The sequence below is a fragment of the Physeter macrocephalus genome, chromosome 18 (genome assembly GCF_002837175.3).
Source record: "Physeter macrocephalus isolate SW-GA chromosome 18, ASM283717v5, whole genome shotgun sequence".
NCBI classification, from domain to species: Eukaryota; Metazoa; Chordata; class Mammalia; order Artiodactyla; family Physeteridae; genus Physeter; species Physeter macrocephalus.
This window is the reverse complement of record NC_041231.1, coordinates 1,745,885-1,769,911: the sequence shown is the minus strand read 5'-3', so window position 1 is coordinate 1,769,911 and position 24,027 is coordinate 1,745,885. Positions and strand designations below refer to the sequence as shown.

Here is a 24,027-nt window from a genome sequence, read left to right as displayed (position 1 = left end):
GCTCGCCGCAACTAGAGAAAGCCCGCGCGCAGCAGCAAAGACCCAACGCGGCCAAAAATAAATAAGTTAATTTAAAAAATAGTAATGCTTTAAAAAAGAAAGAAAGAAAGAAAGAAAATCACAGGCCATAGACCGCTTCTCAGAGCCTTCCCTCCTTGATTTTGCTATTGGAAGGACCAAAATCACAACTTCTCCCCCATGCCTTCTCCACAACCTGATTGACAGGTGGGACCGCGTGGCCCATATTCCCCTCGTGGTCCTTGCGGTCGACACCAGCAAGCCCAGGACACGTGTCTGGGAGCAAGAACCATCCGCTTTTTAAAAAAATTCGATTGAAGTATAGTTGCCTTGCATTGTCGTGTTAATTTTTGCTGTACAGCAAAGTGATTCATTTATACCTGTATATGTATGTGTATATACCTGTTCATGTTCTTTTCCATGGTGGTTTGTCACAGGATGTTGAATATTGTTGCATGCGCTCTACAGCCGGACCTCGTGGTTTATCCCTTCTCTATATAATATCGATAGTTTGCGTCTGCTGATCCGAAACTCCCGATACCTCTGCCCCCCACATCCCCTCCCCCTTGGCAATCTCAAGTCTGAAGAACCATCCACTTTTAAACTGTTGGATCTCCAAGCAGTTGCTATGTGCGTTCTACCTTCACAGGCCTAATTCTATCTGACGTAATTCTATCAGGGGAACCAAGAACCTGCATGCACGGCTTTCCTGGTGCTGTTGGAAATTCTGCTCATCTGGGTCCAGCAAGGCCAGATCCGATAACTCTTACGAAACTAGCCAAATCACCTCTTGGTAACAGAGATTTTTATCGGGAACACGAGGGCCTTGTTCTTTTCACCGAAATCTCTTCACCTTGCCTCCGTGCTTTTGTTCCCTATTGTCAAAGACTCCCCTCACAGAAAAGAGATTTGTGTCTGTTTCTCCCTGTCAGTTTCTGACCACAAGTCTCGGCCTCACGAACCCATTCGGGACTGTCTGCTCTGCAGCACGTCTGAGCACCGAAGCCAGCGGCAGGGAGACCGTGAGGATGCATGGTCAGGGCTGTTCCGTTTGTGGCAGGTGGTGGGAATGCAAGGATGGCTCCGCTGGCTTGTGGACCAACACGGGAGCCAGTCGCTGGAATGCTCGGGGGTGCTGACAGCCTGGGGGAAACCCACCATCGCCACCCACTCTGCTTAATGGCCTCAAAGGCCCGTGGGTCGTTTGGATGAGTCTCACATGCTGGCCTGGGAGCTCTTCACGGGAAAGTGTCCTCCCTCGAGAGCGATGAGTGAGTGTTCAGAGGAAGATAACTGTAAATCTCATTCTCTTTCATGGTCAGGGGTGGGTTATTAATCAAATATTCTGGTGGATAGGGATCCCTATTTTAGCACACTGGAAGATTTTGTGATTTTTGCGTGATTCACTCATAACGAAATAATGAACACTGAAACACTGAATGCAGATCAGTGCCAGAGGTGCTGGTGTATCCAAACAGGTGCTGTCTATCCTGGTAAGTGGCTCCCATGCCCACAGCCACCCACCCACCCCATTGTCTGTGATGACAGGGCAGTGGATCACCCCCTCCTGTGCACCCTGTGACCCCGAGTGCTAGAGGTGGAGTGGAGGGCCGAGTTAGCACACCTGGCTCTCCCAGTCACGTGAGCATTTACGTGGACCAGGCAGGTTGTGTGGTTGCTGGGGACAGGTGTCAGTCGGTGAGCTGGATGGTCGGAGATCCTTAACCTACAAGACATTTTGGACTCACCTTCGCCGTCCTTTCATCTTACAAAGAAGGCACAGATGATCCACTGGGGTAGAGCAGAAAACACCAAACGATCTATCTCCCCATTTAAAAACATTTTATCTATGTGTATTCTGTAATTTACTTAATATATGAGTGCCATAGGGCGTGTATTTTTTATTTTAAAATTTTATTAAGGTATAGTCGACATACGATTAAAATTCAATTTTTGTTTTTTGTAAGGCTTTGTTGAAACATTTCACATACCATTAAATTCACCCATTTAAAGTGTGCAATTCAGTGGTTTCTAAAAATATATTCACAGGGTTGTGCACCATCACCACTGTCTAATTTTAGAACACTCTCATCACCTCAAAAAGAACCCCAGTACCCACGAGCAGTGACCCGCCTTTTCCTCCCACTCCCCACAACCCCCAGCCCCTGGCAACCACTCATCTACTTCCTGTCTCTTTGGATTTGCCTGTTCTGGACACTTTGTAGAAATGGAATCACACAATTTGTGCCCTTTTGTGTCTCGTTTCTTTCACTCAACGTAATGTTTTCAAGGTTCATCCATGTTGTAGCATGTGTCAGTGCTTCGCTCCTTTGGATGGCCGGGTAATATTCCACTGTATCTACTCCTTTTGTTTATCAGCTCATCAGTTGATGGACATTTGGAGTTATTTCCACTTTTTGTCTGTTGTGACAGTGCTGCTGTGATTATTCTTGTGCAAATTGTGTGGACATATGCTTTCCTGTCTCATGGGTATATACCTGGTCGGGGGGCAGGGAATTGCTGGGTCATATAGTAGCTCCATGTTCAACCTTTTGAGGGGCTGCCAGATAGTTTTCTAAAGAAGCTGCACCATTTTACCTCCCACCAGCAGTGGATGAGAGTTCCAGTTTCTCCACATCCTCATCAACATTTACTATTATCTTTTTTAAAAATTATAACCATCTTAGTGAGTATAAAGTCATATCTCATTGTGGCTTTATTTGCATTTCCCTAACGACCAGTGATATTGACTGGTTATTCTTTTCATGTGCTTATTAGCCATTTGTATGTCTTTGGGGAAATGACTACTTGATCCTTTGCCCTTATTTTGATGTTATTGCCCGTATTTGTCTATTCTTGTTGAGTTGTAAGAGTTCTTTATATATTCTGGGTACAGGTTCCTTATCAGATATATGATTTGCATATATTGTCTCCCAGTCTGTGGGTTGTCTTTCCACTTTCTTGATTGTGTACTTTGATGCAGAAAAGTTTTTAATTTTGGTAACGTCCAATTGATCTATTTTTTCTTTTGTTGCTTGTGCTTTGGGTGTCATATCTAAAAACATTGCCTAACCCAAGGTCACAAGGATTTAATCCTGAGTTCTCGTCTATGAGTTTTATAGTTTTAGCTTTTACATTTAGGTCTGTGATTCATTTTGATAAGTTTTGTATATGGTGTGAGGTAGAGCTCTGACTTCATTCCTTTGCATGTGGAAATCCAGTGGACCCAGCACCACTTGTTTAAAAGACTGTTCTTTTTCCCATGGTCATGTATGACTTATAAATAAAGGGATAAGTCCCTATGGAGGACATAGCACCATTTTTCTTGGTTTGCTTGTTTGTGGATCACTTACGTGATAAAGTGGGAGAGCTGTCCTCTAGGTCCATGCATCTCAGACTTGATGTCTATGAGTTACCTGGCAATCTTGTTATAAGTCAGTTCTGATTCTGTAGATCTGGAGTGGGACCAGAGATTTTGCATTTCTAACCAGTTCCTGGTCATGCCCACGTGCTGCTACCCACGGAGCACATTTGAATTAGCAGGTGTTTAGAGCAGAGGGTCTCAAACTCAGCTGCACGTTAAAAACCACTTTGGGAAGTTGTACGCATCCTAATACGTGGGTCATGCGCCACACCGATTCAATTAGTGTCTGGGGGGTGGGAGCACGTGATGTCACCGTGCAGTCAAGTCTGTGAAGCTGTCCTCTAGCAAAGTGCACCCCTTGGACCTCCAGGGTCACTCTCAGAGATGCAGATTCTCAGCCCTCCAGTCCTGTGGAAACGTTTCTGGCAATGGAGCCAGTATGCTTTGCATTAACCAGCTCTTTGGGTGATTCTCACACATGCCAAAGTCTGAGAACTGCTGTTCTAGGTAACGAGGAAGGAACCCCCGAAACCCGCCTTTCCTCTCGCTGGTCCTTGGGAATTTTGAGGTGTGGCTGAGGTCCCTGTGGGGTTCAAGGCTTCTGTCAAAGTCACAACTGAGCCCAGACTCGAACTTGAAGCTTCCGGCCCCAAGGCCACACTCTTCCCACCTGTGTCGTTTTGCATGAGGCAAATGGGTACAGGGAATGGGGTGGGTGTAATCTCTCCATTAGGAATAATTCAGTAATGGGTCTTATATTCAGTAATGGGTTAATTATTTACAAAGATAAATTGAGTGCACTGTTTGTGCTCCCTCGGAGAACCTTGAGATCAAATATTAATCTTGTGTTGTTTTGTTCAACTCATTTTTAACCGTCTGTGTGCATGTATGCAGCTAGAGATGGGCTTTATTTTCTTCATTATGGCTTTTTTTCCTGTATTTCTAAAAGCCTGTGCATTACCCTGAGAAAACCATAATGCACTGGCTTTTAAAAATACAGGAAAAAAACCATAATGAAGAAAATAAAGCCCATCTCTAGATGAATCCCCTGGAGAGACTCTGCCTGTGGGCTGGGCACTGTTCCAGCATCAGACGTGACAGTCGATCCTCACAGAGCCCCACGAAGTGCAGGTCCTGCTTTTACCCTGCCCATATAGATGTGGAAACTGAGGCCCAGAGAGTTTGGGACACCTGCTGGAGACAACCCAGCCTTTCGGGAGCAGAGCTGGGCTGTGCTGGCGCTGCAGGAGGTTCTCACCAGGCTCTGGTCCCCGGGTCCTTCTGAGGTCCCCGGATGCGCCCCTGCCCCCAGGCTGGTGCACACTCCCAGCGGCAGGGGTCGGCGGTTGTCCTGTGCCTGCACCGTCCCCTGCCCGGGTCTCCCCCCACACCCAGACAGACCGCAATCCGTGGAGCTGGAGCCCTGCTGCTGTGCTCATAGGCGCCTCCCGCCTCGTGCCCACGAAAACCTTCCCTTCGAAGCACGACCTTGTCATTCCCGGAGCCAAAATGCCAGCAGGCAGTTTCTAGGTTGGAGGGAGTTCTGTCTTCAGAGTCATCTCCAGAGATGAGAGACCTCGGTCCCCTGATGAGGTTATATTTGCGGAGGTTCCTGTGTATTTTCTTTAAAACTTAGAAAATTTCGAAATGCAATAGCAGAAAAATTTTCAAAGCACTGTGGTGCCAGGGAACTTCCGCTCCCAAGTGCATTGGAGGAGGGATCCCATGTGACCCGGTTGTACAGACAGTGCAGCAGCTGATCGACGAGCATCTTCTCGGTGGTTCCATCCGCCCATGTGGGGTCTCAATGGACGCCCCCTTCCTGAACCTTCCTGAACGTGAGGTCTGAGCTGGGGGCCCCCCTGACCTCGCCAGCGTGGGTCCTGGCCGGGTCTGAACGTGGCGGGTCTGCAGCGTCATTCAAGGAGGGTCTCTGGAACCCTCGAGATGCTGCCACGTGCCACTCGATGTCCCTGGATGGCGTCCACGGGCTGGAGGTCCCAGCTCGTACAGGAGACGCACAGCCACCGACGGGTGTCTGGTTCTCTCCACCTGCTTACGTGCCCCGTGCCGTCTGCCCGGCCGGGCCACAGGGGTCTGTGATTTGGAATTTTGCCATTTGCCAAATGTCTCCCTCTGAGACAGTGTTCTCATTGTAAAATGACCTTGACGCCGTCAGCTATGAAAGTAGTGCCGTATAAACCAAAAAAATCTCCTTTGGACTGCCTAGCTTTCCCGTTGGCCACGTGCAGACAGCCAAATAGGAAAGATAAACCCGAATCGTTTGGAAGGTTGACCTTGCCCTAGGTGCCATCATCCCGAATGTGCGCTGACCTCAAACTTGAGGAGCTGCTCTAAGAGACTTGGCTTTGGAGGGTAGTCGCTGGCAGCTACCCGACGGCCCCGTCCTTTACACCCTTCCCAGATCACCCCTCGCCCACCGCCCTCCTGTGATGTCTTTTCCCTGCAAGGAACCCAGACCCTTGGATGCTGCTGTCTCTCTCCGAGTGTGCTGCTCTCTGCACGTCTGCCCCGTTTCCACATCTCTACCCCTGTTTCCCAGATGGTCTGGATTCCCAAACACCCCCTCACCATGTCACGCTTTCCTTGCCTTGCGGATGATTTATGTGAGGGCACATTCCCACTGTCACCAGTGTCCCCTAGCTGTCTCAGAAAACCCCTATTTTTATTAATTAATTAATTTATTTTATTATTTAGGCTGCGCCAGGTCTTCGTTGCAGCGCGTGGGCTTCTCCAGTTGTGGCGCGTGGGTTCTAGAGCGTGCGGGCTCAGTAGTTGCGGCATGCAAACTCTTAGTTGCGGTATGTGGGAGCTTAGTTTCCCGACCAGGGATCGAATCCGGGCCCCCCTGCCCTGGGAGTGCGGAGTCTTAACCGCTGGACTACCAGGGAAGTCCCCAAAACTCCTAATTTTCAAAAGACCCCGCGTGAGAAGGTGCCTCTCGTAGGTACACAGCAGGGAGGTGTCAGTGGCATTCGTGAGCACATACCACTTCCCTTGGGAGAGAATGCGTAAGTTGCACTTTAGACACGCTCTAGGGTGTGTCTACCCGCTGCAGATGAGTTTCAAGGAGCGGGGTAAGCCCACGGGACTCACCACGGAAAATCAAAGTACAGAGGGATTCCAGCGGTGAATTTTAAGAGCCCTCCAAACAATACCCATTTATGGATAAATAAATGTTGTAACTGAAAATAGACGGGAGTCGTCAATCTAGATGCGTGATGAAGTTGCCTTTTCTGGGGATGGAGGGTGATGTGATGATGTGTCAGTGACAGGCGGTTAGAAGGGCATTCCACCCTGTGGAAGATGCCCCAGTCCTTTTACTCTCAAAACGTGCTTGAGGACAGAACGATGCCTTATTAACTATTAGTGTTTTGGGCCACGGGAACCTGCACGTTGTCGTGTTACTCTTCGCGCTTTTCTGTAACGTAAGAGCCTCTGAAATTAACCGCATCAGAGTCATGCCCTCTGCTTGGCGGTGGCGATGGCGGGAACGTGAGGGTCACGGAGGAGGGACGTCTGATAACGAAGACTGACATCCTCGGCCATGGCCACCTGCAGACTGGTCCGCCTGCACGGGGTGTGGGAGCCCCTTCCTGACCCTCATCGCCACAAAGGCGGGCTTCAGCCTTCGGTCCCCTGGGCTTCTGCCCCACTTCGTATGTTGGTCCTTCCTTGCGTTGGTCTGGTCCCATCCTGATGACTCTCGGGGTCTCTCTGCTCTCCCAGATGGAGACCCCTGCGGGGCACGACCCTGTGTCTTACTCATGTTTGTTTCCCTGCAGCTCAGTCCCTGGCATCTACCAAGATACCCGTAGATGCTGTGAAATTGAAATGAAGAAAGGCGGGCATCTGCCTTTCCAGTCTTTAACTGCAGCCCTGACTGACCGCTCCTCCCGCAGGACAGCGTCGGCTGGGGCTGCGGGATTCTGTGTCCCGAGGGCAGAGGCAGCCGGGGCAGCTCCTCGAACTCAGAGCCCACAAGGCAATGACGTGGAACCCTGCCTCCGCCCCCGTTTTGATTGGCCCGCGACCCCGAGAGTCACCGCCATTGTCACTAGGGTTGCCGGAGCCATGCTAAGTGCACGGACGTTTGGGGTCGGCAGGTGGGTGGGAGCCGTGATGCCCTGGCGGGCCCGTTGGTCAAGCTCACTTTGGGACGTTTGAACTTGGTTCAGGGGGTCATGTGACTTGGCAGCTTTTCCCCAAGTGCTGGTTCTGACGTGCACGTGTTTGGACCCCTAGAGACTCCCCTGACCTTAGCCGCGCAGCTGGACGACCCCGTGGAGGTGATCAAAGCTCTCCGAAACGGCGGGGCCCACCTGGACTTCCGCGCCAGAGACGGGATGACGGCCCTGCACAAAGCCGCCCGCGCCAGGAGCCTGCTGGCCCTGAAGGTACAGGCGGGGCCCGTGTTACACGGTGACGCCCCCTCCTCTGATCCCCTGGGTACGCCCTGCCCCACTCCCCATCCCACGACAGCCCCCTGCGGTGACACCAAATTGTGTCCGACTAGAGCTCAGAAGTGTGGTCTGGCCCGCCTCCCCCGCCCCACCCTTGGTGTGGTTGCTTTTATTATAGAATCTGCTACTCACAGAAAGTTATCTTTCCCCTTCTGATTCCGCCAAAGGGCTCGTATTTTCAGCTCAAACCCACCTCCCTCCACGGGAGGGGGCTGCAAAGCCAGCCCTCGGCCACTGGGCCAGCCTTGCTGCTGCCAGAGCTGCCCCAGACATTGGAAGCTGATGCCGGGGGAGGGGGGAGGGCGGACCTCACCCCCGTCTTCCTCCCCCCACTGTTGTTCGAGCATGCTCTACTGGCCCTGGCTTTGTGCCTGCGGGCACAGGGCGCATGCCCCCAGCCCATGCTCTCTCAGGGCCCTGGCGAGGAGGGGAGGGGACCCACTGCTGTGGGGTGACGACCCCCAAGGTGGTGCTTTTCTGTAAAGCGGACTTCTTAGCCGCATAGCAGCCGCACGCTCATCAGGTGGCTTCCTCGGAAGTCAAGCGTTCGTGACAATGCTTGCTAGTTTCGCCAGCTGCAGGACGTGCACGGAGATGGTTTACGCTGGGCTTTTAGGTTCAGTAGTACACCTTCTTCCTGCAAATGTCACCTTCCCCTCATTGCTGTCCGCTGGTCCACAGGGATCAGCCGGGCTCAAGCAGGTAGTGCCCAGAGGGCCACGCGTGCAGAAGGCCTCCCCATCTCCCGGATGTGTAAGCACGTGTGCGTGCCTGGCACCAAGTGCTCCTTTAGGGCCGGAAACCTCGTTGTCTGTGTTGGGGCCTCCTTAATTCCGGGAGGCCAGGAAAAGCTCGGGAACCGAGGGCTCCGTCACCCTGGCCTGGGGGAGCGTGACCTTCCTCTTCCTTCTTGATCGAGTCACTCCTGTGAAGGGGGCTGTGAGCCCAGTGACCACACGTCGGTGTTTTCCTCAGACCCTGGTGGAGCTCGGAGCGTCCCCGGATTGCAAGGACAGCTACGGCCTCACGCCGCTGTATCACACTGCGGTGGTCGGGGGCGACCCCTGCTGCTGCGAGCTGCTGCTCCGCGAGCACGCGGCCGTGAGCTGCAAGGACGAGAACGGCTGGCACGAGATCCACCAGGTGCGTGGGGCTCGCCCCGCCCCTGCTATCCCGACGGGCGGGGCTGGGGTGCTGGGTGACTGCCCCCTCCGTAGGAGCCGTGGGCACCCCGATAGAGCATGCAGGCGCTTTCTGAGCACAGCTGACCCAGCCCAGGACCCGATTTCCGCGGGTGAGGCGCGCGTTTCCCGGATCCCACCTGCAGCAGTTGAGTTGGGGGAATGTCGGCTGTAGTCGTGGCAGAAACAGATCCACCTGGTGGCTCCGATGAAGAGTCTTTAGTGGACCGAGGGCAAGGAGAGGAGACACTGTGTCCCCGGAAGCGGGGACAGCGGGCCGAGGAGGAGAGCCCCCAGCGGGAGCCGTGTCGCGGAGGGATGCGGGGAAGAAGTACCACGGCTGCTCCATCCTCCCGCCCTCCCATTGGCTGAGCCCCGCCAGAGCAGGCCAATCACAGAGCCTAGTGGTGCAGGCCTGGAGGTCAGGGTCTCCGGGTGGAGAAGCGTGGGCAGTGGGTTTGGGAAAGCAGAGGGGGAATATCCGCACAGGAGGTCAAGGAAGAGGCTCTGACGTTCTCTCGCTCGGCCTTTACGTTGCAGCGAATTTCACTGCTTCCCAGGCTGCCTGTTTCCCTCCACCGCCGTCACCTTACACACCTGCCTGTCTGAGCAGGGTCACGCACCCGCCCACTGTGGTCAGAGGACCCGGCAGCTGAGGTGCAGCCCCCGCCCCCCCCACCTGGCTTGTCTAGTGCTCCGTTCCGGTTCATCGGCGTCCCCGCAGCCTGGAGAAGCATCCAGTTCCCTCCTGTGGTGTGACGGGGCTATGCTGGGGGAGGGGGGGACTTCTGCGAAGCGGCTCACAGGACCGCCCCGCCCCCCGAGCCCACACCCTGGGCGGGACCTCGGAGGAGCAGTGATGCCTGCCTGCCCGCTGGGCCTCTGTTTGCTCATCTGTAAAATGGGCATCAGCAGGGCCTCCCACACCTTCGGGCCATAGAGAGGACGGAATGTTAGCAAGACCCAATGTTTTCCAGATAAGTCCAGCCTTCCTGCTTTGGCCTCTTGGCTGAAGCGGTTGCTTCTGCCTGGAGTGTCACGTCCTGGGCCCCCAGCTCCCCCACCAAGGCTGCGCACAACCCCAGAGCCCGCGTTGCTCTGTTTGTCGCCCACAGCGGTGCTGGGCAGTGGATGGCGTCGGAACTGTTGGCTCCTTCCGTGCAGGGGGCGGGGGTGAGCTGCTCTGGGGACACGGGGGACGGAGGGCCCAGCGTGGGCCTCGCCGGTGACCGGTTCCAGGTCTCCAGGGCTTCACTGAAGCAGGTGCTGGGAGGAGTTGCCCCTCCCCCAGCGGGGTTGTCACTTGGCATCCGAGCATCAGGCTGGAGGCCGTGGTCCCGGCAGTGGAGCTCCCAGTGGGCACTGCCAGCCTGGACAGATGGGGTGGGCCTGCCCTCACACACCCGGACACTGAAGGTGCCCCCTGGGCCTGGAAGAGGCAAAGGAGTAGGGATGATGTGAGTCTCCCGCTGAGGGTCTCAGTGTCGCACCAGCTTGCATCCTTCCGGAGACGTGGAAACGGAGCCGAAGGGCTTGGGGGAAGACTCTGCGTCCCCGAGGTTTCCTGCTCGGCACATCTCAAGTTCTGTGATGCTGTCTTCGTTTGGGTTCAGATTCGTCCTGTGAAACCACCGCGTTCCCAGGGGAGGTGTGGGCCCCGCGGGGCTGCAGCTCAGCCTGAGAGGAGGCACGCGTGCCTCTCGGCGGACGGAAGGGTCGGTTACGCGGGGAGCGAGGCCGCAAAGGGCCTGAGAGGCTGGAGGCGGAGGGCAGAGCCGACGGGCAGGGGCAGAGGCTCAGGACGCCTCCACCCCCAGCCACCTCGACTGGCGGCCTAGCCCCCCCACCCCGCCACCAGGAATGGGCCGTGCTCCAGGGATCTGCCTCCTTTAGCTCAGCGAAGCAGATGAGTGCTGGAGAGCCCGCTGGGCCTGGGGCCTAGGCCCATGACTGCTGAGGTTCCGTGGTGTTCGGGTGCCAGGCGGCCACCATGAGCCACTTAGCCAAAGCCCCGCGCGCTGCAGCCACGCCGCAGGCCCACGCCCACCCTCTGGCACACGTGTCACCTGCCAGGCCCGCTCGGTGTCCTGGACACCGAGCCCAGCAGTGAACAGAAACACCCAGTCCTGTGGGTCTTGCGTCCCCGTGGCGGGGGGCGGGGACGGCAAGACAGATTGATGTGAACAAAGATTACAGACGCACACGTGCTCACACGCACACACACACGTCTGTGCCCACGTGTGGAGCAGGCCCGGCAGTGCTTCGCATCTCCCCAAGACGGTCCACGCGGTGACCTGGCGGGGGCAGGACGGGGGTCCCCAAGGTGTGGGCAGTGCTCTGTCCCTCTCCTCATCTCCGCTCATAGCTGCACTTGGCCGTCAGCTCCGTGGTGACCTTTCAAAGGCCAAGCCCATCGTCACACGTGGACCCGCTCAGGGTGTGAAAGGGGAGAGTTTCAGGCTCCGCCAGCAACTCCCAGGGGGGGTTCTAGCTCTGTTCGCGTGAGCAGCCCTGGGGGGGCCATTCAGCCCCCCGCGTGACCTGTGTGGAAGGAGGAGGTGCAGGACCAGGAGGACCCGGGTGAGGAGGGGAGGCCACCTGAGGACAGGAGCCCCACGTCCTCCTCGTGACCCTCAGGGTCTCTGCACAAGGGCTGCTGGTCCAGGGTACCAGGCCAAGCTGTGAGTCTCAGACGGGGTCAAGCGGGGCGCCCCCCTGGGCCCATCCCCCTAGCCCGTCCGAAGGAAGAGCTGGGCCAGGTCAGCTCCGCGCCTGATGTCCCGTTCGGTGATGTGTCTGAGAGCAGCCCCCCCGCCCCGCCCCCGCCAGCGTTGGGAAAGGAGTGTCCACAGAACAGAGACGTTTAACTCCAGGGCTCCTTGAACGCCTGAGCCCTCCCAAGACGTGACGGGCCAAATGTGTATACGACCTGGGAACCAAACCATCCTACCTGAAAACGCCTACAGTCTTTTTTTTCCCTAGATTTATCCACCCTTTAGACATATTACTTTTGTTGTTCTGCAGAGTTCTCTTTTTGAACTCCAAAATGTGAATTCAGAGTATACTGTCCTTAAATGTGGGATTCGAGAGGGATACAGGGAGAGCGTTTGCCCCAAGCAGTCACGGCACCGGGGCAGTGTCCGAGTCCCCCGGGCGGTGGGCCCTGGACCATGCTGGGCACGCGGACGGTGTCCCAGATGATGGGACAGACCTCAGGCCTTCCCTGGCACAGATGGGAGCCTTATCGGCACCTTTTGGACGAATCCTCAAGGACCCTGTATTTCCATACGCCAGGCATCTGCTCCTAAGCCCCTCTGTTAAATGTAGGTTTTTCTACTATTCAGGCCTGGTGAGGCCAACCCATCAGGAGATACCTGCCAGCGAGAATGGTTTGTGACTGACCCCAAGAAGAGGGGCGCAGCCCACCACGCACGGCCACGCAGGGAAGGCAGCGGGGGCTGTGCGTGCAGAGCCTTTACTGTGGTTTTCGAGGGAAGGAACAGGTGAGGCAGGACAAGCAGGCTGAGTGACCTCAGTGGCCCTGGGGCACAGGGGCTGCCCTGTTGTCTGGGACCTGCCCTGGGTGCTTAGGACAGGGGTGAGGGGCCCTGAGTGTGAGGGCCCCATAGAGGAGGGGTCAGGTGAGGACTCTGCACGGTGGTTTGTAGTTGGCAGCCGTGCTCATGGCTGAGTCCTGTTCCGTCTCCGGGAATCGGCTCTTCCTGGCAGGGCAGCCCCTTCAGGGGAGCGGCCAGCAAGACCCCTGATGCCAGAGCATCAGAAACTCAGAACACAAGGCAACGGAGCGCGTTCAGCCCAAATCCAGCTGAGTGACCCCTCAGCAGGGGGGCTCCGTGCCCCGACGACCTTGGAGGGACCTTGGAGAGCTCTTGGGGCTCTCTTCCTTCCTCCCCTCGCCCTCCTTCCTACCTGTTCTCCCCTCCCCCCTCAACCAGGCTAATGTTTCACCCCCCTCCGTGCTGGGTTGGCCTCACACGGAGTCTGACTCCCTCATCGAATGCAGGTGACAGTCGTGGCCCTCTCGCTTGTCTCTTAGGACGGCTGCCCTGAGACGGAGGGTGACCGTGTGTGTTGGGGCAGTGGGGGTCACTTTCTTCGGTGCCGGCTCCCTGCCATGATTCCAGCCCCTGACACCCCCTGCGTGGATTCCGAGCATCCAGCAGCAGAGCAACCCAACCTCCGGGGTCCCCGCCCCCGGCAACGCCTTTGGAGCTTGGAGGCCTTCAGCCCAGTTGTCCCATCCTGCTCCGCTACCCCGCGTCACCCGTCAGGGTCCGGCCACCGCCCTCTAGTGGCGGGTTTCTTTTTCACGCAAGTCCTGCGGAAGCACCTGCGTTATCCAAGCCGCTGTCTTCACCTGCTCTGCCGTGACCATCAGCAGGGGATCGTGCAGGGGGCTCAGCGAGGAGCCTCACACACTGCCGTCCCCCCGCCCCCGGATTATCCTCCTCCGTCAGGGCTCACGTTCACCCAGCAAACGCTGTCCTCACCATCTTTGCACACCCCTCCAGCAGCCCTCGCAGACACCCTCGCTGGTCTCTGAGTTAGCCGGGCCCAGAGAGGGTGAGTGACCTGCCCGAGGCTCCCAGCGCGGCTCCCGGCCAGAAGCCTGGTTCTCTGTCCGGCCTCCAGGGCTCTCAGACAGAAGCCACCCCTCTTAATGACAAGGCACTTGTGGCAGAAGGAAGTAGAGGGCAGGTGGGTTTGCATCGCCCAGCTGGACTGATTCTGGCCCTGCTGTCTTGGAGAAGCACCTCGGAGTTCTGGGGTCCACAACTCCCTCTTCATGGCAGCCGACAGCTCCTTCCCAGCCGGCTGCCTCCCCATCCTTCCAGGGCACCTGAGTGCCGGCGGCCTGACCTGCTCACAGGTGTTGCAGAAGGCTTGCGTGGCTTTCCGGGGCGTTGCCCGGGGCAGGTGTTTAATTGCAAAGGGAGGTCTTCACATCCAGCCCCCAGGCCCCGCGACTGGGGACGCCCGTCCCCTGAGTGCTGACTTTGGGAGAGAACGTTTTTGAACTGTCTGCAAACCATCTTTCAACTTGTTACTCAGGTTACTCTAATTTTTTTCATTACAAAAGAAATATCTGCTCAACATGAAAGTCTTTAAAGCTACTAAGAAACATAAAGAAGGAAGTAAAAAACACCCAAATGCATTCGCAGAACGTGGTGGGCCAGATTACGGGGGCTTCACTGAAGTTTTAGTTGCTAAGTACTCTCCCATCCACCGGGGCAGTGCCGGGCACCTAGCTCCGACCTAAGGGAGGGGGGGTTTGACTGTCTCAGGACTTGAGGAAGAGTTGCTGGTGAAGCCAAGGTTCCTGAAGAGGACGCCGTCCCCAGTGAGAGGACAGCTGCTCGGTCTCGTGTTTCCACACACCTTCGTGGGCAGCTGTGCCCACAGGACTGGCCCACGTAGGGCATCTCGCTCCCTTCCTCCTTCCCTGAGTCTGTCGATTCCATTTGGAGGATAAGTGAGATTTCCTCCTCGTGCTGTGTCAGTTGCGTATATTCTGGGCTGGGATTGCAAAACCCCCTCAACATGGCCTGGGTCACCTGAGCAAGTGGTTTACCCTCTCTGTGCTTCTTTGCTAATCTCTAAAGCTGGCTGAGTAACAATTCATAGAGCTCTCAAGACAGTTAAATGATGCATTGACTATTGCTCCTGGCATCTAGTAAGTGCTCAATAAGTGCTGGCCACGCCCCCATCATTGTCAACATTCTCATCTGGCCACGCCCCCATCATCACCATCTTTCTCATCTGGCCACGCCCCCATCACAACCATCATTCTCATCTGGCCACGCCCCCATCATCACCATCATGGTCGTTATCATCTGACCACGCCCCCATCACCATCATGGTCATTATTATCTGGCCACGCCCCCATCACTGTCACCCTTATCATTGTCATCAGGCCATGTCTGGTTTTGTCTGTGAGGACTGATACTCGGCAGTCAGAGAGGACTTAACCAATTTGCTCACAGGCCTTCACACTCTTCAAATCTCATTTGATTCCTGCAATGATTCTGTCAAGGATGTTTTATCATTTGGCCTTAACTTTGTTATTGGTTGCTGTTTATTATTTATCATTTTCAAGTGAGGCGTTTTAACTTTAAGGAAATTACAGTTTCTGGCCACTGCTCCCTCCTGTCCCTCTTCCTCACTGAGCTCACCCCTGCTCACCCTCAGCCCCGGGCTCCAAGTCCTTGGCGCTTCCCCTGACCCCACCGTAAGGGACAGGCCCCTGGGGAGGTTCCCTCATGGTGCTCACAGCAGGGTGTGCTTCTGGGTCTCTCCGTGTGGGTGCTTACTGCCTGCTAACTGTTCTTGTGGCACTGAACCAAGCAGAAGCATTTGCAATGCAGTGAACTCATTGCTCCAATTGCATTGCACAACCCCAGGGGGCGCTGTTACACTTGCTGTGAATTTAGACTTGTAGATTTATCACAACAGGTGTCCAGCAGGTGGCAGTGAAGTGCTTGAAGGAAGGAGCACTCTTTTCCCTAATTTACACCAAATTATGTGTTTGGGGGGCATGCTCAGCACAGGTCGGTGAATCCCAAATCCCAGATCTTGTAGGGAGTCTCCTCCAAATACTCGTGCCCGGGAGATCTGCAGGCAGGAGATGTGGGGCGGAGCCCCACACATACATGCATTTTCCATAAAGCATCTCAGAAAAAAATGGGTAAGCAATGTGAGTGTAAGAGGTGCTGTTTTGTTTTACATTCTAGTTACTCTCTGACCTCTGTCGATCCTTTTCATCTGTCTCCCAAGGGCCAGAGAGGACAACACCCTTTTCAAAAAAAGGACAGAGGGTTAACGCGGCTTATCTTGGGGGAGGACAAATTCTTACTTTGATAAGCTTTGAGGTCCTTATGTCCAGCAAGCACTCATTTCCTTTTTTTTTTTTTTTTTTTTTTTTTAACTGTGAACGAGTATTTAATTTCAAACTTTAAGAGGAGTTGCAAAAGCAATACAGAGAACTCCCGTATTCCCTTCATTCAGAGACCACATTTGAGTTTTTCCCATTGTCCCAATCGTGACCATTACAGTCAAAGAATCCAGTCCGGGATCCTGCAGGAGCCCTTCCATCGGGGAGACTTCATCAGTCTTCCCTAGATTCTCTCAAGGGACTCTTTTGAAGATCATGGGGTAGTCATTTTGGAGACTGTCTCCCAATTTGGGTGTGCTCAGTGTTTCCTCGTGATGAGATGCAAGATGTACATTTTTGCAGGAATATCGTGGAAGGGACGTGTGTTTCTGGCAGTCCTGTTACGTGGCAGGTGGTGACCATTTGCTGTTATTGGTGATGTTCTCTCTGACCTCCTGATCACGGGGAATCTGCCAGGTTCTCCACCATAGTTTTCTCTTCCCTTTGAAGTTAGTATTTTGTGGGATCTTTAGACTATTTTAGAAAACCCCTTTTCTCATCTCCCTCTCACCTGCTAGTTTCAGCACCCAATGGTATTTCTTGTCTGAATTAAGTAATTAATTGCTAAATGGAGATTTTCTACTCCCATCCTTGCTTCTCACACTAATTAGTTGGCTTTCTGTTATCAGGAAGAGCTTTCTCTTCTTGTTTACGTATTCACTTATTTGTAGCAAAGTGGTTTCGTGGATTTCTATTTATTCAACAGGTAACCATCTGTTAATGTTCTCCCACTTTGGGTCCAGGGAGCCGCATCCAGATGGCCTGTGTGTCCTGTGGACACACCCCCATCCTTTCTTGAGCGCTTCCTTACCTTCTGGCTCAACAAGGTCTTCCAAGCTCATCTCGTTCTTTTCCTGCCTCAGCCCTGGCATGGGCCATCTCTGTAAGAAGCCCTTGTTCTTTTGAGTTCAGTAAGTCCCTTACCTACGAACCTTCAAGCTGCAAGCTTTCGAAGATGAGAATGTGTGTTCGCATGTCCAGTCACGTAACTTAGTTCCCGTGTCTGGCGTTATCTGCCACCTAGGCTAAGTTTGTTGGACTTACGAACAAATTGGACCCACGAATGCCGTCTCAGAGCTGAACTTGTTCATGTGTAGGGGGACTTACCGTATAGAGTGGTATTTAGAACCCAAGATCCGGGTGTTAAGTGTGCTCACTGCTGCCGGGCTGTTGCCCATCCCACAGCCCCTCTCAGGAGGGGGAGTTAGGGACACACGTCCTCGCACGTCCACGTGTGCCTACGTATTTACTTTTTTGCTTTTCTCTGTATTGAAAACCACATGCTTATACTGATACCTCTTTTTCCTGTCCAGTACCACAGCGTTTATTCTGGTTTTCTCCCGCACCGGATTAGGAACTCCCTTTCTTTGACGGTGGGAAACCTGTCATTTTCCTTCATTCATTTACCTGTTGCTCAGCCCCCCTGCATGCAGCCAGTCTGCTGACTGCTCTGGCCATCACCTTGCTCAGATTCCCGTCACCCTTCCCCGTCTGCGAGGCTGCTTCCTCAGAAAGTAGGGCTTCTATCACGTAACAGCCGGTGGTTTAAAAGAAGAGACATGCAAAGAAGGTCCTTTAAAAAAGTGAATGGTAGAATTTAAGACTGTGGGTTACAGGAGATTTTTTTGTTTCAGCATTTGTCTGATTTTTCTGGTTTCGCTTGTTTTCAAACAATAGGCTTGGAGAAAGAAGCCCTTGAGGGGGATTCTTTCCCTGACAGTCCGCCCAGGGTAAAGGACTCTATTTTAGCTTCTTGCATTGATCCTATTGTAACCCTTGGCGGGGAGAACGTGAACACCATCCTGATGATGTAATGTAAAACCTCACAATTTCAGATTAACCGAGGGAAGAGGAAGGGTGAGTCTGGAGGGATTGTAAAAATGTTTTTTACGCTAACGCAGCTCTCTTTATTTTTGACTACAGGACGATTCAATTAAGCCATAACACAGTCTTGCCTCCTGGAAGTCCTTTGGAGAGAGTTGATTAGCCAGGGCTCCTTCAATTTAAGAACCAAAAATCCCAACTCAAACTGGCTTAAGGGGAAAATTAAAATTATGCCTAGGCTTACATCCTGAAAAACCCAGGCACGGTTGTAGCTGAGAGGGGTCCACAGGGCACCTGTTGCTTGGCTGTGTGTGTGTGTGTGTGTGTGTGTGTGTGTGTGTGTGTGTGTGTGTGTGTGTGTGTCTTGTTTTCTCTCTCCTTCCTTTAGCTCCCACTTCTCCCTTCCTCTGCGTTGGTGGCCCCAGCAGCTCCGGGCTTCTGTGGCTTTTTTGCTGGCCACCTTGAAGGAAAGAGAGAACGTCATTTTCTCAGTGGTTCTGACAAATGTTCCAGTCTTGTCTTCACAGGCCCCCAGAAGTCACTTGGGCATCCCCAGCCCACGCCTGTGGCCAGAAGATAGAATGTTCTGTGTCCACTGCAGGCATGGGGGGTGGGGCAGGCCCCCAGACCTCTGGGAGTGGGGTCGGGTGGCCTCCAGAGGAAGAGGCAGGCACTGTTGCCACAAGAAGGGAAGGCGTGGGTGGGCAGGGAAAAGCAACCGTATCTTCGGTAACGATCTGCTCTGTAAACGGATGAGATGATTTTACGGGCAGCACAGGGGTTGTAAGTGGGTGTTTCTCAGGGTTTTTTTTTTAAAGCTCATCCAATTACTAGTGTCCGTGTCTTTCCTGTCATCTCTCTATTAATTGGCGAGGTGTAGCTCTTTGTCGTGGACTGTGCAGAGGTGAAACGCCCCTCAGTCTGTCTCAGTTATTGCAAAGGCAGGATTACTGCGCGCTTCTTCCTCTGGCTACCGTGCAGCCCAACCCGAACCACCCACAGCTGCCTGGCCTGGCCTGGCCTGGCCGGCCGTCTCCCCGCCGGGCGCTTCCCCACCCTCGGTGTGAGCAGTTCTGGGTCAGAACCCCCGCTTCCTGCCTTTCATGTCTCCCTATCCGGTTGTCAACCCACCAGAGGGACAGTGGGTCTTACGCCCTTGGCACTGGCCATCGCTGGGTGCCCAGGAAGTGCCGGTGGATGGGGTGGGGTTAGTCGGATATGACTTGCTTCCCAAGGTCAAGGGTTGCTCCAGCATCGAGCGGCATGCACCGGACCCTCTGCTGGACCTGGACGGCAGCCCCCTTGGTTACAGTACGGGGCCCTCCCTGCTCCCTGTGAGCTGCAAGGGGTGGGGGGCAGCTGGCCTGCCCCCGAGCATCACTGGGGGTCCTTTCAGGTCCCTTATTCATGTGTCTCTCATGAGAACCCTGGGAAGAGTGGGGTTTCCATTTACACATGAAGACAGAGGCTCAGCGAAAGTTCTGGAAAACGAGGCCAGATCTGGTTGACCCCAGAGCCCTGTTGGCTCATAAATCGCACATCACCTCCTAGAAGGGCTCATAAAAGGGTGGGGCTGCCCCTTGCCTTGAAGAGGACAGGCGGCATCTCTTCCCAGGACACAGCTGGGTCCATGCACTGCTCTCGGCTGTTTTCACGCCTCCTCCCGGGTGGGGAGCTTGGATAAACAAGACCTGGGACAGAGCATCCTGGTCTGCATTTCCTGGGGCAGGTCGCTGAGGCCAGGGGCAAAGACATGCCCTGGTCTCTCTGGGCTTCCTGGGCCTCGGGGCTGAATGGAAGGAACGGGGGCCCCTTTGCAGACCCCCCCGTCGAACAGCTGAGCACAGTCCTCAAACCCAATACGAGCTCCTTCTCCTGATTCCCCAGGAGTCTGAGGTGTGGGACCTGGTCCAGAATGGGGGCTGGGCTGTGTTGGCCACACCGTCGGTTCTGGGGGCACTCGGAGCATCCCGGGCAGCTCCCGGTTCACAGCGTGGACTCTCGTTTCAGGCCTGCAGGTACGGACACGTGCAGCACCTGGAGCACCTGCTCTTCTACGGGGCTGACATGGGGGCCCAGAACGCCTCGGGGAACACGGCCCTGCACATCTGCGCCCTCTACAACCAGGTCAGTGAGCAGGGAAGCTGCCCCACCCCCTCCACAAAACCACGTGGGCGCCGGGTCCAGGGCTGTGCTGAGAGCTTTGCAGGTGGATGTCCAGCTCCAGCTGCCGGCACAAAGTCCCACAGATGGGGCGGCTTAAACAGCAGACGTTTATTTCCCACAGTCCTGGCTGGACGTCCCAGATCAAGGTGCCAGCCTGCTTGGTTCCAGGAGAAGGTTGTCCTCCTGGTTTGGGTTTGCACAACCCCTCTCACTGTGTCCTTACATGTGGAGAGAGAGAACGAGCACTGGTGTCTCTTCTTCTAAGAACACTAATCCTATCAGTTCGGGGCGCCACCCTCATGATCTCATTTAACCTAATCACCTCCTGAAGACCCATCTCCAGATACAGTTACATTGGGAGGTTAGGGCTTCAACATAGGAATCTGGGGAGACGCTCTCAGTGCAGAGCGGGGAGTGGTCCTCACCTGCTTCTTTGAGAGTGGTTATCCCTGTTGTAGAGAAGAAAACTGAGTCACAGGAAGTGAGAGGAGGGTCCTGGGGCACAGCTGGTACAGTCAGAGATGGGCATCGAAACCCCCACAGCTGAGGGTGCAGACTCTGCGGTTATGGTGTCACACGTACGCCACAGGGGGTCTCTACTGGGGCCTGGTGTTGGGGGGGCAGGGTGAAGCCATGAAATGGGGAAGGGTGTGGCTGATAGAGCCCTCAAGACAGTTATGGTGCCCCACCAGACCCCAACAGGACCACCATGAAACAGAGGCAAGCCTTACATCACTACATGTACAAACATGTCCCCAGTGGGCTTTTTCTTTTTAATTCCTTTTTACATCCTTTTTTTTTTTTTTTTTTTTTTTTTTTTTTTGCGGTACGCGGGCCTCTCACCGCCCCGGCCCCTCCCCTTGCGCGGCCGCGCCCGCCCTCAAGACAGTTATGGTGCCCCACCAGACCCCAACAGGACCACCATGAAACAGAGGCAAGCCTTACATCACTACATGTACAAACATGTCCCCAGTGGGCTTTTTCTTTTTAATTCCTTTTTACATCCTTTTTTTTTTTTTTTTTTTTTTTTTTTTTTTGCGGTACGCGGGCCTCTCACTGCCGCGGCCCCTCCCTTTGCGGAGCACAGGCTCTGGACGCGCAGGCTCAGCGGCCATGGCTCACCGGCCCAGCCGCTCCGCGGCACGTGGGATCTTCCCAGACCGGGGCACGAACCCGTGTCCCCTGCATCGGCAGGCGGATTCTCAACCACTGCGCCACCAGGGAAGCCCTAATTCCTTTTTAATTGTGGCTAAATATGTAAAACATAACAAACATTTGACTGTCTTAACTAGTTTTAAGCATGCAGTTCAGTGCATTGACTGCACTCACGTTATTGTATGACCATCCCCTCCATCCCTCTCCAGAACTTTCCATCCTCCCAAACTGACACTCTGTCCCCATTAAACGTTCACTCCCCACGCCCTCCCCAGCCCCTGGCCCCCACCAGCTACTTTCTGTCTCTGTGGATTTGACTCCTCTGGAGACCTCCTGGGAGTGGAATCACACAGTATTTGCCCTTTTGTGTCTGGCTTATTTCATTGAGCATCATGTCCTCAAGGTTTATCCACATTGTAGCCTGTGACAGAATTTCCTTCCTTTTTAAGGCTGAGTAATCTTCCATTGTGTGGATGGACCACATTTCGTCCATTCATCTGTCAGGGGACGTGGGTCACCTCCACCTCTTGGCTGTTGTGAATAGTGATGCTGTGAACGTGCAAATCTCTCTTCAGGACCCCCTCTCACTACTTTTGGGGACACACCCACAAGTGAAGCCTCGATGAGAGCAATTTGTACAAAACCCACAGTCTTCTGTGTGAGATGGACTGAAAACCAAGGCGAGCTGGGAGTGAGTGTGTGCTCGGGAAGCAGCAGGGGTGGGATGTGACTCCTGCCCCCGGGCATGCCTCCTAAATGACGGGGCACACACCCCGTGCAGTGTGACCACTGGGCTACCGCATGGGAGTGAAGCTGAGAGCCTCTGGTCCTGCCGAGAGGCAGGGGGAGGCCAGAAGTCGGCAGGGGGGCACGTGGAGAGGTGTGGGAAGGGGCTGGCTCCCCGGAGATGGGTTGGGGCACTGCTTCAGAGGGTGGTGTCAGTTTCCTTGGTGCCTGAAGTCAAGACAGTTCCTGGACATCACTAGTAAGGGCTCCTCTGTCCTTTCTTCTTTTATTCTTCTCTTTCTCTGATTTCAAGGAACTTAAGGTCTGGAGGGGGTAGGTGTGGACACTCCACAGAGCAGCTGAGTGAAATAGGAGTGGGGGGGTCCACCACCTGGAGGAACAGAGGGGAAACCATGGATTAGCGTGACTGCCGGGGGCCCCTAAGCTGTGTGCACTCTGCTTATCCTCTCTCTGCCATCCAATCCAAAGCAATGATTCCATCTTTTTGAGTGAAATCTCCAGCCTTTGCCTACACCCAAGTTCTTTCCCTGCTCACTCCATGGCTACTCCATCCCAGGCCCCTCCAGCCACTCTGTAATCCCACTTTGCTTCTAGCTATTGAAACCTCCTAGATTCTTTGCCCTAGAAAACTCCTATGCATCCTTCAAAACCCAACTGAGATATCCTGCCCTCAGTCAAACCTTTCCTTGATGAGCCCCTGATAGAGTTAGTTGTAGTTTTTACTCTGTAGCTCTTTGCAGTACAGCCAGGGTGAACTGCCCAGGATCAGGTCGTTATTAGGCCTTACCTGTCTTCCCTAGGGGCATCCCCTCCCCGCTTGGGCCCACCTTCTCAGGGACGTAAACCACCATCTTTCCGGGTGTCCCCTGCTCCCGGCACAGGAGAGCAGCTCAGCCAGATGCGGTTGGGGAAGAATTTCAGTTTGACTCCAAGGAGTATTCTGAGAGCTGCTGGCCAGCTCCTCAATGAAAGCATACTGATGGGATTTGCACTCAGCTGGGGCCCTAGGTGTTCCAAGGCATTTGGATGTTGGAATGGCTTTGTGAGCATGGAGAGATCTTGCTCAGCTGCACTAGAAAAACACACATCGTGAGCCTTGGCTTTGGCTGGTAAAACATCTGTGCCAACGTGTGCTTCTTAATTATTGCCTTAGAGGGGAAAAACATTCCTTAATTGTCCCCAGTAGACTTTAAGCATATTTTATTATGAAAATAAAAACAAACAAACCAGAAAACCATGTTTTCTCTCTCTTGAAATCATGGTGGACAAGATGGTCTTTGAACATGTAACCTTTCTGTTAGAAAATGTCAAGACGTGTTGGGAATCTGAATTCTGAGTTATTCATGGTGCTGGGTTTGACTGGTGTCACTCTGCATCCTCCAGATTTGTCCCCACCCTCGGCTGATGACTGCAGGAGGGCCCAGAGATGCCCAGGGCTCTCAGGAAAACCCCTCCACTCCTGCCTTAGGTTAGAGGGTCCAGTAGACTTTTTCTGTAAAGAGTCACTTAGTAAATATTCTGGCTTTTCAGACCACGTGGACTTCTTCACAGCTACTCAACTCTGCCGCTGCAGTGTGAACTTAACCACAGATGATATGCAGATTAATGTGTGGCTGTGCGCCAATAAAACTTTATTTATAAAACAGGCAGCGGTCCAGGTTAGCCTGTGGGCCCCAGTTTGCCAGGCCCGGCCCGGCATAGAAGGCTGCATCTGTCCTCTCACCAGACGTAAGGTAAGGACAGACTCCCCACTCCAGGGCTGAGTGCCTTCCTCCTAGCATGCCAGGGGGGCCCCGTCAGGGAGTGAGAGCTGTCCCCTCTCCAGGGTCCTGGGACCTTCGGGGCCAGCCTACTGCTGTCCAGCTCCACCCATCTGTCCCTCTGTGGCAGCATGGGTAGAAGTGCCTTTGGTGGCATCTCCTGTTTTGGACACCCTGCCTTGCATTATGTCCCAGGGGCCATCACAGAGGGTCACAGACTGGTGCTTGGTGGCCCCATAGCCCCTGGACAGCATGTGCAGTTGGGAGTCAGCTTCTGGGATCCAGCTTCATTAATCCCTCGTACCCCTCCCTGGGATGCTAGTGTGACCTTTAATCTTTTCCCTCAGCCCCGCCCCAGCCGTTGAGGCATCTTACT

At 54.2% G+C, this 24,027-nt stretch overlaps 1 protein-coding gene across 1 annotated transcript in view; it reads left to right on the top strand.

The window, feature by feature from the left end:
- SHANK2 (SH3 and multiple ankyrin repeat domains 2) overlaps positions 1 to 24,027 on the top strand; it is a 464,476-nt gene that overhangs the window by 40,083 nt on the left and 400,366 nt on the right. The window contains exons 5-7 of the mRNA XM_024133268.1: positions 7,649 to 7,800; positions 8,842 to 9,009; positions 19,834 to 19,950. Of these exons, the coding sequence (XP_023989036.1) occupies positions 7,649 to 7,800; positions 8,842 to 9,009; positions 19,834 to 19,950 (437 nt within the window). The remainder of the gene's footprint in view (positions 1 to 7,648; positions 7,801 to 8,841; positions 9,010 to 19,833; positions 19,951 to 24,027) is intronic.